General features: G+C 33.9%; 1 protein-coding gene across 29 annotated transcripts in view; it reads right to left on the bottom strand.

Annotated features, from left to right (window-relative positions):
• PTPRD (protein tyrosine phosphatase receptor type D) overlaps positions 1 to 19,710 on the bottom strand; it is a 1,176,387-nt gene that overhangs the window by 55,712 nt on the left and 1,100,965 nt on the right. For all 29 annotated transcript variants that reach the window (XM_086870058.1, XM_086870064.1, XM_086870061.1 and 26 more), the window contains 2 exons: positions 14,989 to 15,086; positions 3,646 to 3,769 (listed from right to left, as the gene is read on the bottom strand). In XM_086870058.1, the coding sequence (XP_086726184.1) occupies positions 3,646 to 3,769; positions 14,989 to 15,086 (222 nt within the window). The remainder of the gene's footprint in view (positions 1 to 3,645; positions 3,770 to 14,988; positions 15,087 to 19,710) is intronic.

Raw genomic sequence — 19,710 nt, 5'->3', positions numbered from 1 at the left:
GAAATATGATGGTTTTTTGGTTTTTTTTTTCTTTTAATACCTGGCATTATGCGAATAATCCATTATCCACATACAGAAGACTTTTAGTCATGGATATCTCCTGCAAGAATTGGCAAGACTTTTTAAAATGCAGAATGTTTATCCATTCCCTCTCTACCCCCTGAACTTTTATTTACTTCTTAGAGGTTGAAGATCACAGATCTAGCTGTTTTAACTCAATCTCTTTGTCTTTTAAGCATTAAATTTTCCCTTACATTCATTTAGATGCATATAATAAACTTCACTACATTCTAACATTCTGTCATTATACTTTAAAATTTCCAAGTGTCCATCTCCAAAGGAGCCAAAGACAGCACAATATGAACTGATTTCAAGACTTCAATCAGGTTTCAGGAACATGGGAACAAAATTTTCCAAGTAAAATTTTCTTTTCAGGAGGAAAACCAAATTACCACATCCAACCTGAGTTTTCCCCTCAAAAGAGACATCTAATGTAAGAGACAACTAATGTACATCTAATGTAATAAAATTTAAACAGTGATAAGGGAAGTATTGCTATGAAATGACCAATTATGTTGTGGAACTCCATTCTGTATAAAATTAGAGGGGTCAAGAACTTACTGGGGATTCAAAACCAGGTTTGAACAGGAGTTATAAAGTATTTATTTACCAAAATAAATACTTTGAAAGTGTTAGTAAGCCTTGTGTTCCAGGGCTAATGTAATTTTATATTATCAATAGTTGGAAATAAGTAATTTCAAATCTCTGCTAATTGCTTCTCAAAACTTTCTAGTAATCACTTTGAATGGGCTACGGAGTTCTGCTACTGCAAAAAAACTGGCCTGATGTCTCACTCTGAAGTACTGATTACAACATTCCATATTTCTGCAGAACTCTTGAGGCAAAATGTTCAATCACTGTAGGACTACAGTTCAGCAGATGCTTAGTCTTTTCTTCATATCTATTTGCTCTTAAAGAGTAAGCAACTGCCTAGGTGTAAAATAGAGCTTTTCTTATGAGAAAGACTCAGTTAGTGTTCAAACCTCACTAATAATATTAGTTTTCTTGTATCCACCAAAGAAATGCAGATGAGGTCCATATGTAAACCAAATATTCTCCAGATAATTGTAGCAAAATATAATGGAGTCCAAATTTAGGTCCTGATTAAGTTCTATGGTAACATAGGTAAAGAAGAATGTATTTTTAAGAAATATTCCAAATACTGATTTCCCTGGTAACATGAAAAGAAGAACAGCTGTAAACAGAATAAAGTGCTGATCACACTGTATTTTCATATCTGAAACATCTACTTAAAACCTGAAAGAGAAGTTATTTTTTACTAAATGCTAAGACCAATGCATTAAACTTATGAAGGTACCCACATAAAATTTCATCTACCCAATCATGTAAAATCCCAGGAATAACATTTTTTAAGAGGATAATTATGTACTTAATTATTTCCATTGTCAAGACTAAATATAATTTTATAAAAAGACATTTAATGTTTTATTTCTTCACCATATGCTTTTTTCATCATAATGTAAAGACTGGGAAAATACTTAAAATAATGAAAATCATGAAATGGGTCAATATCCCATTTGTGCTTTTAAATCTAACACTAACATTACAAAAGGTTATAATATTTTTCTCTGTTTAGTGCAAATGACTATGAAAGATTTAGAAATTTTAGCCTCATCACAGTATTTCTTATTAGAAAAGGGAGTAAAACATTATAGTTTAGCTGCATTTTGTCCCTGCACCTTAAATACTCAATCTTTTCCAGGTGCAATGTATTTTTTTTTCTGTATTTTTATTATCGATTATGTAAAAAGATAGTCCAATGTACTGTGTAATTTCATACTTTCAATTACTTTGACTAACACTTTCTGTTTTGCCTCTTTAATTTGCTTCTCATTCTCTGAATATCTTCATTTTTTTTTTAAGGGAACCAAATTTCAGGTGTCATTTACATAAAGGGTAAATTAACAAATACATTTGTTTGCATTTTATTTTCTTTCTCTCCTTCTCTCCTCCTTTACACAACTCTTTTTCCAAACAAAATTTCTGGTAAGACTTGATTCTTCTTTTTGCCAGTTAGACTTATTTCTGAGTGAAGCAATTTGTTCCGAAGAACTCTACATACATTCAGAAAGGCTGTTCAGTTGCTGTTCCTGACATATTCAGACCATGTACTTCTTGTCTGGACCAGTGTGACAGAAAAGGATATATTTATTGAGTTACATCATATATGCTGCTAATTAGGATACCTTCTTCAGTGTTGATTCAGGTAGTTTTACCAGGTAGAAGAAGGTTTCTACAGTGTTATATTATTTTACAAGACAATATGAAAAACCTTCAGTGATCTTGTAAAAAAGTCAGAACTGCTCTATGAGCCTCAAAGGTGGAACGAATATAAGCAGAACATCATATGCAAATTCTTCAAGGTAATCATTAAAATTTGCTAATGCATTTGAGAAGCTCTTATCTGTATTATCAAAGCCTATGATATGCAGCTGCAATAAATAAGGAACGATCTAAACTTCAGTCAGTGGGATTGCCTTTTTCTTCACCAAGCAACTAATATTAAAGTGGATTACGCCCAAAAATCCAGTGTCTTTAGGTCTTGAGTAGCCAAAGATAAGCAGCTGTTTATAACTGTAAATTAAAGCACAGTTTAATTTGTAGCATGGTATGACTGAAATAACTATGACCTTGAATACAGATCCCTCTATCTTCTGTATCTTATTCAAATCCTGTTGGAGTTAATAAAGGAAAAATCTTATTTTCACTTAAATTGTGTCATTTAAATATATCATTTGTTTGATTATGGCCATCACTAATACCTGACTGTCAACATCATAGAGCAAACTGAAAATCTGTCTTCAACCCAGAGTGCAAGTTAACAGTAAGGCAGAATTGGAAAAAATAAAAAAAAAAACCTCTGAGTGAAAACCAGTGTGTCTTGATGCTTGCTAAAAGACATAATACCTAGGGCTGACTACCTGTAACAATATGCTTCAGATAAAACTTGGAAGTGTTTAAGATTTTAGAAAGCTTATTAACAAAGAAAGATATAACAAAAAGCTCTCACTGAATCACACAATCTCACAATCTTCAATCAGAGAGATACTCCCAAAATTGTCTGCATGTGGTCATTTGTTTAAAAATTCTAGTTTAACATTTAGATTGGAAATTAAAGTTCTAGGAGAGAGTTTTTAAAATTTCCCCAGAGAACATGAAGTTGAGCTGCGAATTTTTTCCACAGTAAGGTTTTGCAAAGCAAAACTCAATGAGCAGGTATCTTGATAATTTCATTGATCAACAAATCCTTCAGTTCAAGTATGTTTGCTTACTTCTACATTTGCTTTGTAAGGTTAGTGTAAGTAAACAGCAATATTAATTTACTTTAGATAACTCACTAGCATATACATTGGGAACTGATGCATTCACATACACATGAATGTACATTTTAGTGCAAGTTCATAATACATTACTGACAATAAGCATCAGAAAACGATTGTCATTACAGGAATTTACTGGAAGTACTTTAATTAACACTTCTTTATATTACTAATAAAGATATTGAGTGGTAAAATCATTCTAGATTTTAGGATTTATTTAGTTTAATTTTAAAGGTCTCCTTACCTTCTATTGCTGAGAGTAGGACACGAGAATGGTCGTATGCAATTACATTCGCATATCTATTCTTTGGTTTGTTTACTTCCAGGTTAGAGTGTTCCCATGTGAACTGCTGACCAGGATCAATAGACTTCAAAAGACAAAGAGAAAAAAAGGAAAGGAAACTTTCAGCTAGGGACTAGATAATTGTTTTATTTATGACAATTACAAACTAAACTCCCAAGTTTGCTCTGGAAATAATTTCCTTTTGAAATAAAAGTATTACTTCAGGACACATTGTAACATATCCCATCATATTATATTAACCATTTTGTATTTATGCATTTGATATTTCCATGAGGAGCTTAAACCATATGGTTTTAAAATCTGGGCCTTTTTCTTCAGTGAAAGCAACCTATTCACCCTTTTTTCACTCATATGGCAAGTGAGAGGTCCTAGCTTAACAGAGAATGAATAAATATCATTAATCTCAAAAACACTGGGATGAAGAGGAACAAATATTTTTGTCTTTATTAATAAGTGGACATGTTCAAAAATTTCACTGTCCTGTTTACTAAATAAACCCCAAAGGTTCCTGATAAAGTTTCCAAAAGAAACACAATGTTCCTATTCTTTCATTTTGATGGCAGGTCAGCCCATGATACTAGGGTTGCTCAGGAAACTAGCTGTGTTTCATTCATAGACAACATAAAGAAACCTGCTTTTCATTTCCTTGAGTCATATAAATAAGTAAGCAATTCAGGCATATTTGAAATTTTAATGATATCTTATTCATAAACATAACTAATCTTATTCATAAACTACGTTATCTACATGTTTCCAGGTTTGCTGTTTATTTTCTGTGTCCTTCATGTTCCGGGGTGGAATTACAGAAGCGTTAACAACACTCCTTCATCCTTCACCACAAGGGAAACTTCAGACTACTACTTTTACCTCTATGGTTGAAGTACATATGCAGCAAAGTGATAAAAAATAGGTAACAGATGGTACCTGTTTATGCTCACTATGGCAGTGGGTGTATGAAAGGTCATCTCACACTGAGAAGTCATGAATAATCACCTATTGTTTTACTTTCCCTTTCCGTAACATTAGAGACCTTAAAATTGTTTCATCAACATGAATACACAACTACAGCTTGAGGTTTATGCCCTCTGCTTAATCCTGGTAAGAACTGGCAGATGCAGTTAAACCAAAGCAGGGCAGATCACCAACACTATGCTCATTTTCCATGAGCAGACCAGCAGCATGGCACAAGTCAGGAGAGCCACGCTCTCATACAGCATCATGCCAACAGCTTTACTGACTCTTCCCTCCATGACCTGAGCAGGTAACACCACAATAACGAGTACGTGTGAAATGAATTAATGTGATTTTACTAGGACTTATCCCTTAGACTGATAATTTGGCCAGTTCGAAAACTGCTTCATTCTCATGCATCTTGACATATTTTATACAACTTATTTATTTATTTAATATTTTGAGAATGACTTCATTTCTTTATTGAGATTATTAAAAAAAACCCCAAAACATTTTTCCTGTCTGCCTGATAGAGAAGCATTTGTCTTTAGGAAAACAATACCTCAGAAAAACAGGTGCCTTATCCTATTAACCAGTACCCCAGGTTCAATTAAATTTTACAAAATCGAAGTTATAAAGTCCTACATAACCTAGCTGTGGAGAGTAGAGAAGGGGGATGGCTCAGGTTCTGTCTCACCCTTTACCTACAGCAACTGACACAGAGGGCTTGGCAGCTCCTCTCTCAAAAGGAAATGAACTGGGACCATTTTGAGGAATGACAAAGAAATTAAATCCCTGGTAGCATGATGAAGGCCATGAAAACTCTACTTGTGCTTTGAATATGATTCATTTGAATTGTACCACTATGTGTGTCACTAACAGTTCAAAAGGCATTCTTAAACGGAGCTCTGAATGAACATAATTTTTTAACCTTCTACACAGTTTTTGATACCAAACTATTTGGGTTCACTATCTTAGAAATGTGCATGACTAACATATCTTAAAATATCAATAGTATTAGGAGCTTATTATTATTTAGTTAGTATCCATATAGACTAATGACTAAGAGATTTGCAAAACTTGTGATGGTTTGTTTTTTTTTTGAGCACTATTTTATTTTGTTTGCCTCTAAAGAGACAAAGAACTATCTCCCAACTAGCATTTTTCCTCTTGCAAAAGGAGACATAACTTCTATGCTGTGGTTAAGTATAAACATAGTGATCTGATGCAAGAGTAGGGCTTCACCCTTCTCCAGCAAAAATATTACTTTTTTTAATGGCAAAGTGAAATTCTTATTCATCAATAAAGCAAATGGTGAAATTTTATTCACTAATTTCAGTCTGTAAAATTTTTATTCCTTTTCCTTACAATTAGGTTCATTCTAGTAATGTTTTCCCATGCTCTGAGAAGGATAGCTGGTAGAATTTTGAAGAGGAATGCACCGTGTAATTTAAAAACATGAGTATTTTATCTTTACTCCTAAGTGCTATTTATTTCATCAAAGGTGCAGAGAAAGAATTTGGAGCACATTTCCATCAGCACTGGGAAGAGTAGTTAAATACATATATACTATATTTAAGACATGTAATATACCTCTTTATCAGCAGGCCAGAAATTCACTTACATCATATGACTTGAAAAGTAATAAAATTTACATAACGACTTCTCTAAGCACAAATCTCCCTTCTTTTCCTTTTTGAGTTAATGAAGGTGAGTAAGAAAACTTATGCAGGAGTTACATTACTTATTAAAGGTTACATATTACCTATTACTTATATTTCTTATTACTGGTCAAGTTTGCAGAACTTTGGAAAATAATTTTTATAGATTTATCTTAGAATTCTGGTAATAATTTAGAACATAAACATAGTACAGAAGATGGTAACTATGTATTAGTGCATTATATTCTAATTACCTTTTAAAATAAAATTATTAATTTGACCAGGAATAATGCACAGTTATAATGTCTGTGACTACCCAGTCAGTATTTTTTGAGAGACATATATGAAAACATGCTATCTAAACCACAGTCCACTGCCCTAGAATGAAGCACACTACTCTGCAATGTTCTAGACACATAACTGAAGCAGACCATCTGTCTTAGCTTTTAGGTTTTTACCTACATTGCCAAAATATTCTAGAAATTTCTTCACAATGTAAGATGTCACATATGCTTTCTCTTCACATTAGACAAGAAAACTACAAAATAACTGAATAAACTGGCTGCCTAACATGCTGCTATTTTTGAGCCTGGACTGCAGAACCCTGGCTTTCAATCATAAAAAGCAAAACTGGATGTAAAAATAATGATAAAAAATGCTTGCAAACAGTAAGTTTAAACTGCAGTTTTGCATATACAAAGATGATGCACAGACATTGAAAATGATGGTATGAGATTCTTATCCATTATGAGAAACAGCTTCAGCTCTATATTATACCTATTTTTCATGTGAATTTACAGAAAGAAAACTTTAAATTTGAAGCTTAGCTTCAACTGTTCCATATTCAGTATCATTCTTCCACTTTGCACTCCTTAATGTTTAAGCATTCTAAAGCTACTGTTCGATACAAAGAAAAAACCCAAACATACACATTGTATGATGTATGGCCAGATGGTGTAGTTTAGTGATTAATATTTAGGTCTACATGCAGACATAGTTAACATAAATTATCAGAAACAGGCAAATGGATTGAACTTTAATCTCTCCTATTTTCCTCACCAATCTGAACCACTTTGTGGCCTTACCATCCTCCCATAAAGCACCATTTTGTCAAAAGAAAGTTAATCTGTATTTCCTCAGGCTTAATAGCCACACTGGAACAAAGAGTTGAGTGGTATTGGCAGACACATTTCAGAAGTGTGAAAGACCAATAATTCATGAATAGCAAGTCTGTACTAACAGTTTTAATGAGTGCTTTAATGGTTTAATGGATGGCACTTTATTAGGATTTCTAGTATTTTCATTCTGAAAGCTTGCCTTCAATAAAGCTGTCATTAATAAAGAAGTGGATTTCTTCACAGCATAACAGTGCAGTATGGGTGCTTTGTGCAAAAGAAATAAAAATATCTGTAATACTGCTATTTTCCTCTAATGCTTTGACAAATCTTTTATCTAGTGTGTTCTAAATGGCTGGCTGCTTAAACAAGTGTGATCTGTTAGTAAGAAAAAACTTGAGCACTATTTACTATCACAATGCACTGTCCATAAAATAGTTCATTGACTATTAATCATAGTAACCAAAATGTTCTGGTGGTAACCAAACCAGATTTTCAAACAATCTCCCCCCAGTAAACTATGTGCCTACTCACTGTGCCACTTAAACAAGAGGCAAATGTTCCCTGATGTGAGTCTTCCAGGACTGGATCATGGTTCAGCACTAAGGAAGAAAGGAGTATGACCAAACATCACCCCTCCTGGTGTGAGCTGACACATGCCTGCCTGCTTTGGAACACTGCTCTTCCAAGGGTCACTACGGCAGCAAATTAGAAGCCAGCAGTTTTAAGTTTCTGGGGAATGTGGGGATTGATATTAATATATACTGCATAGCTTTCACAAGCCAGGAAGAGGAAGGAAGCATGTCCTGTAAAGCATTTTCAAGCACTGTATGTGCAGTGCTTGTGGCTTGAATTAAATCACCCATGACCACTGCTTCACAGAGAAACCTAAGACCAGGCAGGCAAAGTAGAGTGAAAAAGAAAAATTGGAGAGCATGCCAATGCAGACTCAGAACAACGGGATAAAGTACACAGCTATGCAGAGAAATTAACAGTTTGACCCTCATTTAAAAATGTCAGCAACTGTGAGAATTTCATACCATAGATGATAAAACTATAATAGAATGCTATTGTAATAGACAGGAAATTTTCTGATAGAATGAGATTTACATACTGTATTACCAAAATGTGAATACTAGATGCATGAACATTAATTCATGATTGTGGAAATTTGTCAGCTGGAATTATGTTTTTTTAATGAAGACAGAGACTTTCCCATTAAATCGAAAATTGTGTATTTTTCAAGAATATGGGGGAAAACCTCCACATATGGTTAAAACTTCTTTTGAACTTGAATATGAGTTTGCATCCTGTCCTATAAACAGTTAAAAATGCAGATTAGGTATTTTCTGTTAGCTCTCAAAGGGAGGAGACCTAATTGTTAAAGAGCAGCAAGAAAGACAAAAAGCATTTTTTTTCAATTTTTTTTTGTAAATTTCCCTCAAAAAGAAAAAAACAAAACAAAACTTTTCTTCACAGTATCAAGCAAATATTCCTATGACTAAATGAAATGATGCAAAACCTGATTCCAGTGGAATCAAAGAAGTTATATAAGCATACAACTAAAGAAAGCTTAAACAGGAAAATAAGCATTATTTGAAAACATCATTAAAGGAAACTCTTTATTTCAAAAAGCTATAAAATCCCTAGTTTTTAAAATAAATCATACTGCTTTGTACTTCTTTACCATCTGTCTCAAACATAATATGGTTATTCCCTACCTGCAATTAAAATAGTTTGATATTAGACCATGATATCATAACCAGTTTTAATGGAAATAATTTTGTGTTGAAAATTGGGAATTACTTCAACTTCAGGTAGAAAATAAATATCAGGAGCAGATGAATACCTGAATAATGAAAAAAACTTGCTTTGTTTAAATATTTCTGTGGTTAAAGCATCCTGCTGTTTCATTTTATGTGGTGTATGAAATGCAGCAGGTCTCATGAACTAAACTTTGTAATTGTCTCACATGAGACACTATGCTACTTTAAATTTTCAACATGCTTTTAATCATATTTTTAAAGCACTGTCCACGTTTTCTATTTCAAGGAAAGTGTACCAGAGTGAAAATCTTCATTGATTCCTCCATTTTTCTCTGTAAGCCCCTAAAATTATTGCAAATTAATATTTCTAAAAAGATCCTGCAAAACCCAATTTTATAGATAATGACATACTTAGTTTGTCCTTGAATAATTTTTCTTGCTTCAAGTACACTACTTTTCTCTTTCTATACATATTTCTGCTTTCAGTTGGACAAAATAAAACCGATATTTACTACAGGATAGAATCATAGAATTGTTAAGGTTGGAAAAGACCTCCAAGACTGACCACCAGCACCTCAATCACATGCCACACCCAGTTGTTTCTCGAACACTTTGAGTCATGGTGATTCCACCACCTTCCTCTGCTCCAATACTTCCAGTAAAAAAAAGTCCTCCTGATGTCCAAGTGGAATCTCTCCTGGCACAGCTTGAGGTCATTTCCTCTTGTCCTGTCACTTTTTGCCTGGGAGAAGAGGCCAAACCCTCATCTGGCTACACTCTCCTTTCTGATAGTTATTTGACTAATTAAACTGTGTCTGAAATTCCTTGGCTAAAAAACATTAGGTATCAGACCAAAATGCTGCAACCTAATATGTAACACCAGCTTTCTTTTATATGATTAATTATATAACCATAAACAAATGCTGTTATCCCAATGCAGCATTCACAGCACAAAGGAAGGAGATAATTACCTGCTCTAAATCTTGAATAGCAGGACTTCAAATTCCTGCACTATGTCTTTAAAATTCTCTACCATAACTATACTACTGGCTTGGATGCTACCCTAGGTGGAACTAAGCACCAAACAACCTAGGTTAATACAAGTATATGTGCTATTAATAAGAAGACAACTTTTCATCGTTCACTGACTACGCTAATTGTTTCTCAATAAATGGAGCACATCCTATGAAAGTAAACTTAGAAAAATTGCAATAAATGATGTTTGGAATATTAGAAAGAGGAAAGCATTGTAAGGAAAAAGAATAAAACCGTATTTTTGCTGAGAAAAAAATTGATTTTTCCACATGAATCACTATTATCTACAATGATAGAGCAACTCAGTGCAGCTGTTTCTTTGATAGAGATTCATTCAGTGGATTATCTGTTCTTCCTGGACTTCTAAAATGTATTATATTGATAATAAGTTTTATATGTGCTTCTACTACGCAAGATTTACTGTGTTTTAGTATCCAGTGTTTATGTTGTTGCAGCTTGAGATACAAAAAGAGAAATATAACATATTGAGTAAACTGTGTTCCCATCACAAATCCTATCAACTGATTCTAAAAAGCTACAATAAAAAAGAAAAGCCAAAATGCATCTTCATGTTTTCCAATACTCAGTTTTAAAGCAAAAGACTGTCTGCAATTTACAGAAAGAAACCTGATGAGAGAAAAAATCAAATTACATACAACTTCTTCTAACATTTGTAAACCAGTGCATACACACACATTCACAGTAAGTCATACAGTAACATACAGAGTCTGATAGTGTAAATTTTGTGCTGTAGTGACAGTTTCTCATGCAAATAGAGTATGAATCTGAATCCACTTCCTTAAGGGTGTAGAGTTCTATGTACAGACCTCAAAAAATAAATGTTTTGTATGAATTATTTTACACAAGTCTCAGAAGTCTGCTTGGGGGGAATAGACTTTCTGTTCTGTCTTAGCAGGAAATGACTTTACAAATACATCATAGAGTAGGCAGAACATTACTGGTTTTATTCAGTTTATCTCCACGACCACTTTTTATTTTTAAATTCTGAAATCTCAGATAAGAAGAAGATACAATATAAAGGTCAGTATCTTATAAACACAGATTTTTGCTTAGCAACTGTCAAGTCCATATGGACCCTAACATTACATAAAAATTCCACTGAAATTGCCAAAGTCAGCAAAAGCTTCCCAATAATCAACTGGGGTCAATCCTACTTTTAAATTAGAGAAGAGAAAAGAACTGTGTGACATTGATGATATCATATATGATGTTAACAGAATAAACCAACATTTTGTTTAGGCTTGGGGATTGTGAGCTAACAAAAAATTAATGAAGGATTATTTAAAATTTATTTTGAAGCAGAAATTAACTTTTTGAGACATCAGCATTACAGGCCCACTCTATGCAATGCATGAATTATAAGTTTATTTGAATCTTGCCACAGTAATAGTCCTTGAGGCTTGGCCCCCGTTGTCCCATTAAAGATGGTACTCAAGGTAAATTTGTGAAAGAAGTACAATGAAGAAACCTCTGTTGTTCTGCTGACATGCCATAACAGCTGTGATAGAAGATGCCCTGAAGAAGACACCACTAAATAGCTTCTGGAGACTTGTAGAAGTAGGAACTTCAGTACAGTGGATGACACTGTGCCTTAGAAAAACATTATATACCTAGAAGGTGTTCTACACAGGAGAATATACTGTTTTGTACAGAATCAGGGAGATTTGTCTGTCTGAGGAGAAAGTGGAAATAGGAAGGAAAGGATACACTTCTGAAAGGAATAAGCCAAACTTGTATTGACTTTTGATCAGAAATTCTGATCAGAAGTAAGGGAATGGAACATGGGCAAGGATGGAAGAGGAACAAGTACTTGGGCATTTCTTAGAAAATGTGTTTGTGTGATGAAACTAGTAAATCTTATGAAGTGGCAACCAAAGTAGTTTATGCTAAAAAAATAATTTAAACATTCTTTAGAAATGGTGCTAACTTCCTGATAGAAGGAAGAGAAGTCAGAGTCTATCAGAAACACATCAACATATGTTTCACTTTATGGTATCACAAAGTTGTCGCATCAGTTGCTGAATACAATCAATGCATCTCTGAAGAATTTTGTCGATGCAATGCAAACAATTTCACAAAAAGGAAAATAAAATAATTGCCTGCCAATGAGGAAAGGACATTATTTAAAAGACAACAAAATTATCAAGGGAGACAAATGAAAACTCTTTGCTTCCCTAAACAGGAATTAATTGGAGGATTTTGCTGGTATCAATAAAGGTCAGTAGTTTTGTGCTGCATGTTACACCTTGAACTTTCAAATATGAGAAGTATCTCTTTTTCCTTCTGTCTCACTAGTTCTAGCATCATCTGAAGCGATAATGAGTGAACTGTTACCATCTGTACCTCTTTCTGCCTTGCAATCAGGTTAAAAAAGAATGTTTAAGGGATGTTAGTGAGAACTGCTGCTGAAGTAGAAGGTCCCAATCCCTGACCACAGATATACCCACCACTTCCCGTTGCTGGCACTAGATCTTAAGCAGACATGTGGTGAGCTAGTTCAGGGAACTGATCCAATTGAAAACAGCAAAGAAAAATAAAACAATTAGTTTTCAGCTGAATCTATTTCCTGAGATAATCCTTGAACAGCTGCACATGTGCTAGTGCCAGGACTGGCACAAGAGAGACAACAGGAATACACAGCCAAGACACGGAGATGACTTACAGAGATCATCAAACCGCAGCTTTAGTCCACTGCCTAGTGTAGACCATGAAACCAAATAGCAATGCTTTTCATTAATTCTATTTCAAAATGGATGAATCTTGGACTAGATGGAAATGAAGTGGTATCTCTAAAGCTGTAATTTCAAAGATAAGTGTTGAACCTTCTTGGGCAATGAAAGATGAATGAAGCTTGATGTTGACCCACAGTCTAATCTTGAATGTCTGACCATTCTGTTCCAGATGGCATGTTTTGTAAAGATTAAAAAAAAAAAAAAAAAAAAAAAAAAGGAAAAAACCCCCAAACAAATGACGGAAAAAAAAAAAAAAGCGTGTGAAAATTGTCCTGTTTACATGGACTAGACAAACTTCTATATTCTATAGGGACAGAAGATATTAAGAATCAAATGATTTGATGTATCTTTCAATAATGGTTATAAATTATTAAAATTACACTCTCAAGATGACTTTACTTACTTAACTAAGAAAAAAATAATACGAAACACAAAACTTTTAAGTACTGTTACAGCATGAGACAATTGTGTCACCTCCCCACCATGTTCAAGATGTAGTACAGCTGAATTGTTTATTTGTATAAAAATTATGCTACATTATATGACTTGCAAATGACTTGGAATTTTCTACACAGAAAAACCAATTAATTTTCCCATAGTACAACAGAAAATAGTTTTAAAATCTGTACCAAATGTTATCTTTTATAATGGTGAACATTCTGCAACATAAATTTCCCTGTCTGATTATTTATATGCTACGATCTTCATAAATAAGAACACAGGGTTTACACATGGAAAAATGAAGAGATTCTCACACATTTTTTGTGATTGCAACAGTAAACAGCTGAAACTGTATTTTAGGAATTTATTTCATTTTAGGAAAATCTAATGAGATTTTCTTTTAAAGCAGCCTTAAAGACTTTCTGAATACTGCATTCAATTAAATAATAATAACAAAAAATTGTAGTTCTTTATCATAGTACTTGGTATTAATTTTTAGCATCTTCTGTCAAGACTTAAAATACAATGGAAACGTACAGGGTTTCCATATATCCAGCAGTAACATGAAAGTTATCTTGAGTGTTTTTTATTGCACTGCCAGTGTCCATATGAACCTTCAGATGCAACTAATACATGATCCCTAAAAAAATAAGAGCAACACAGGCTTTTACTCCACCATGCTGACAAACTGTTGTAGGATTTTAAGCAAGGATTAGTGACATGACAGATCATAAAGAAAGTACTGTGCCAGTGATCCCTCTGGGAGCTGTTAATCCTTGGATCACTGACATGATCACCTATAGCTCATCTATGGAAGCATGTCTTTACTGATGGTTCAGTGCATACTTGATCCACGTATTTTTGACATAGACAATATTTTGATATTAAAGTAACAGCTATAATTTACCAGGTTTAATGGATATCTCCTTATGTCCCTTTGGCCGCAAATTACTGACCTGAGAGGCTATTATTCTCCACTATAGCAATACCTATATACTCCATGGTTTATTTACAAGATGGCTGGTAAACTGTCTTCCAGTTAAATTCTTTCATGCTCTTCTATATCATTATTCACAATTTATAAAAGTGGTATTGTTGACAGGAAGAAAATACAATGTCCTGAAACTGCTACATTAGAAGAGACACCAAGAACTTGCAAACCTTTCTCATGTAAAATTAAAGCACTGGACTGAACCTTCTTTGGAGCTTTCATGGTATGTGTCCTGTCAACATTATAAAGGAGATTTAAAAAAATAATCCAAGGATCTTTAAAGTGCAGGAAAGAGAGATGTTTGTTTATATTAGATCAAGTCTGTGCTCTATCATCCACACATTACTTGTCTATGTGTATGTGTCCACAGAATCTGCCTGACAGGTATCCTTATAACAAGAGAAGAGGATTTTATGAGCAAAGGAGCCACCTCACCAATGTAGTAATTCTACACCATTTTTTACCATGGTTTTAGTATCATACAAACCTGGCACCATGTCTGAGAGAAGTCTTGGGAAACAGCAATCATGACATTAAAAATTTGAATAGTAAAGAAGTGGGGAGAATTACCTCATACTCCTGTGAGAACTTCAAATTGTCATTCGCTTTCAACCTTTCAATGTGATCTGCAAGTTCCAAGATAGGTATTGGGGGATGACTGGCCATACCTGTTGAACAAGAAAGATGAACAAAATTTAAAGTAAACTACAGTGATGGCATTGCTCTAAAATTTAGAAATGCAGTAGTTAGAATGTCTATAAATGTGTAAATAGTAAAGATGTCACATGTGAGAGAAGCAGGCAAATAGTTTGGTTACTCAAAGCAGGACATGCTCTGCATAGATGAGCTCTGAAGCCAAATTAAAAGAAGTCACCAAACATATTCCCAAAGATAACATTCCTAGTGTAGAGGAAAGAGCTACTGTCATACAAGTCAATGAGTTTAGCTAGGCATGGAAAAATGAGACAGTTAGACCTGATGTTGACCTCTGCTTTGAGTAATGACTCTTAATGTCATTTCAAACTCCTTCTACCGCAATGCATGAAATGAAAAATCTGTTAAAATAGATGAGGAAATGTGAGCTGAGAAACAGACACTGAAAGAGCCCTAAAGGGGAAACAATAGTGTTTTGACAGAAAACAAAGCGACTTATGCATAATCAAGAAAAAATGAACTTGAATAATGAAGGTTACCAGGGTAACCAGAGACACCTGAACCTGCAAAGGAAATGGTATAAAAAAAAAAAAAAAGAAACCTAAACTGACATAAAACTAACTATTTTATTATAAAATAAAGTACAAAATAATGAAATGGAACAATTGAAGATTAATAATAATAGTAATAATAATAATAATGCATCAAGGTATAGAAGACTGACTGTGTACTCTAAATTAGAAATACTTAAATATTTTAGAGAATTCTGAGGTGTCTGACATGCAGCTATGAATGACTAGAACAACATGCATCACCGATTTAAGACAACAGTCACTGAAGAAAGACAACATTGGACATAAGACAATTAGAACTTCAAAAATGTTTTCACTAGTAGCAGATTGTAGAGGCAGGGGTTGTACAGTTTGGCTGGACACACATGCTAACTGCACTAGTACTTTAAAATATGCTTAATCTGAAACCCCATTCATCAACCCCTAAAAGTACCTACAATCTACTTCAGGTGTAAACATCTTTGTCCACTGATGAAGATACTAAGTGAAAAAGAAGAATTGGAAGTACAGATGGGTGTGTAAGGGGGTACAGCAAGGCAAAAAAAAAAAAAAAAAGGAGACAGAAAAGATGTGGGGTCAACTAGAACAATCTGCCAGCTGAAGATTTAACAAGCAAAATTTTGTGAACATATTTATTTCAAGCTATTAGTCTTCATGAGCTTTCTCCATAATGCTTACATTCTTCTCTTCATATTTTTTACTATCACACCTATAATGAAAGTGAGGTTTCAACAGCTTAAGGAAGAAATCAGAGCTGGCAAGAAAAAGTCAAGCTAGTGAACCCCAGGATCTCTTGAAATTATGAAGGGAAAACACTCAAGGGGGCTCAAGCTGGAAGGCATGTTGCACAATGCAGTTTGCTTTGTCACCGTGACTTTCAGGAGCATGCCTAAGACAGTTGACTTGCATTTCCTTTAAACATAGCTGAAAATGACCATGTGGCTACAACACAGTCACACTATACTATGTGTTTTAATTATTTTAATTTTGGTTTTAATTCTTGTTTTCTTTTGGATTCTTTGACATTTCAAGCATCATAATAGACTGCAAAACAATGTCCAGCAGCACTGGTCCTAATTCTTCTGACCCTATATAAATATTTTAGGGAATCTTCATAGCAGATCTGTGGTGGTAAGACATTAAGGCAAGTTGTCAGTCAACTAACAAAGCAGAATATTCAGATCAGTGGGGAGATTCCTTAAAAATTTCAATTAAAAAAATGAGTCTCTAAGTACTAATTTACTTGCTGCAGCTCTGCTTCTCTCCCATTTTTTTAAAATTTTATTGAGGACTACGCTAGTCTCAAAATGAGTGTGGGTGACAGTCATCTAATAATTAGATGGATTGATCCAGATCAAGCACCCCTATGGAAGATATGTGGGTGAAAAGGCACAAGAGAACTCTAGATTGATCCAGAAATGGAGGTGGACTGATGTACATCTAAAACAGTGCTTGAACAGAGAAAATAATAGAGACAAAGATGTTTAGACCTTTTCGAGCGAATCGTGGGAGAGAGTTATTATCATATAAGGACTGAGTGGTAGTTTGGCTAGAGAGGGAGGACACAGAGCCAATCAGGGAGGCGTAGGGGACTGAATTACTGCTCAAAGCTGTAAAAAGTAAAATCCAATCGGAAATGGGAAACAAATTAGTAACAGCAGTAGACCATCATAATCAGTCAATCTTGTACATACAGACACTTCAGACATGCACAAAACAGCGTCTGGTAACTCAACCAAGATATTTAAAGGTGCAGTTACCCTAGTGTAAATATAAAGGTCATAAACCCAGTGAGTGTGAGACTCACTTATCACACAATGAACCTGACTAAATCACCAGCATCATGAACAAAATCATAATAATTAACTTACTGTGAAGGAATATTTTTCTAAGGATGCTGAACACACATTCCTTTTTCTAAATTTTGTTTATATGCTTCTCTATAAGACACTTCACATTTCCAAGGGGAGATTTAACATTAAACACTTTGTGCAAATAAAAAAATTTGGAGGTAAATTTTTCTAAGGCAAAAAGAACTACTTGCAAGTTCAGAAACTGACAAATTTTAAGTACATTTAAAACCCTTCCTCTAATTCTTATTTTCAGCAATTACACTTTGAATAAATTTCCTTAATTAATATTTGGCAGTTAACTTATGAAGGAATTGCACTTGGTTTATTTTCATATTTTAAATATATAAAATGTGCTCTACTGATATGGAATAGAAGTAGCTATTTTTTAAAAGAACTGCTGGAGGGCTTTTGTTATGTAATCAGTCTGTGAATCATAACAGAATATGCTATGAATGAACATCCAAGATGTCATCACACCTCATGCAAAAGCATGAGGCTTCTATTAAGCAGGTGAAGAACTTGAGTCAAAAGATCCCACTTAAAATACAGCTAAACTCACTTCTTTTTGTGGTTACAAATAAGAAAATACACTTATTTGATGACACACTCCCACGCCAATCAACATATGTCATGACAACACAAAAACTGAAAGACAAAATACAGCTAAAGTACAACAGATCCTGTGACATGCTAAAAAGTCAAAAGAAATACCATGCTGAAAACATGCCTTCAAATTCTCTTTTAAAATGTGTTTGTTTTTTTTAAAAGAAGAGATTAAAAACACCTGAAAACTCAAAGTAAAGAAAACTCCCAAAAAACACCACATGCAAAACACACTTGACATTGTACCCATTAAAAAATGTATTTTCAGATTTTGTAGAAGATTGCAAAATGTAATTGATCTTATGCAGCCTAGTAGTAATCCCTTTACATTAATTAAATAGCAATATATGGCTTGATTGTCGTGTAGAATTATCCTCTGGTTAGTCTGTAGTAAATACATGACTAAGGAACATGAAATACTATTTGTGCCACAATTTCAAGGAAAAAACTAGGAGAGCAAGGTCAGAAATCACCTGCATACTAACAGACATTAAACCTGTTAATTATATTCCTTTATCCCAGCTAATCAAGTGGGTGTTTTAGGCTTGTCATTAGTGCATTAAATTAGGATTTTGTTTGTTGTCAGGGTTTTATGATAAGGGCTTTTAGAAACATTTATGAAACACACATTTATTTACCAGTTTGGAACTGTAGGTTGACATACGCACAATAAACAAGAAGAAAGTTAGAAATTAGAGACCAAATCAGCTGGTATATAGACTATAATCTACATGAAGTGAAAATGTGACACATGACTGTCACAGAAATTTCTTTAGGAAATGAGTGGTACTTTAGGTCTGCATTGAATTAATTGTCTGTGACTTTACAAACTCCTCATATTTAGCAACATAAGACCACTCCTGTACATACTAATCTATATGAATTAAGATATCCCTTTCTCTTTATATTCCCTTAGAAGAAGGAATGAATCAGTAACAATGGTTGTTGAGACCTATCCTTATCAAAAAGATAGCAAAAAATACCTACTTTAAATTCAGACATGGAAAAATGTAAGGATGACCCTGATTCAGTAGGAATTCAGCATTCATGAAAATTTATCAAGAATGCCTTTAGTACATGACAAAGAAATTACTGTTACTTTAAAATTTCATTTTCACAGAGCCAGACCTAGGCCAGAGCATGAAATTACAAAGACAAATTTACAAGACAATCTCTAGAGAAATATATCATTCTGCAACAGCTATTGTAAGATAATTGCAAATGCAGAAATAATATTGCAAAATTATGCCACTTTAATTCCAGAATATTTTATGTTTTTCAAAACTTGATCAATTATCCTGAAATGAAAACAGTTTCTCTTTTTTGCAACAAAGACTGAGTTTTAAGAAGGAGCCTTAAGATCTCCACGGCCTCACAGCAGAAGCACCACCTCTGAGTGATGTGTAAGTCACACATAGTGAGAAATGGGGAAACTTAATTTTCATATCCTGATCTAAAAATGTCAACTACAATAAGATGTCACAAAAACTATGGTCTAAAATACAGGGGAAAAAAATGGGATAATTCTTGTGAAGAATTATCAACCTTATCTCCTAGCTAAGCAGATTCTGGGTTCCTCCAGGTTTCAAAGCAATGAAGTGGGATATCAG

This window comes from Cyanistes caeruleus, chromosome Z (genome assembly GCF_971803275.1).
Source record: "Cyanistes caeruleus chromosome Z, bCyaCae1.hap1.1, whole genome shotgun sequence".
Taxonomy (NCBI): Eukaryota; Metazoa; Chordata; class Aves; order Passeriformes; family Paridae; genus Cyanistes; species Cyanistes caeruleus.
Note: the sequence above shows the minus strand (reverse complement) of the source record. Positions and strands in the feature narration are given on the sequence as shown.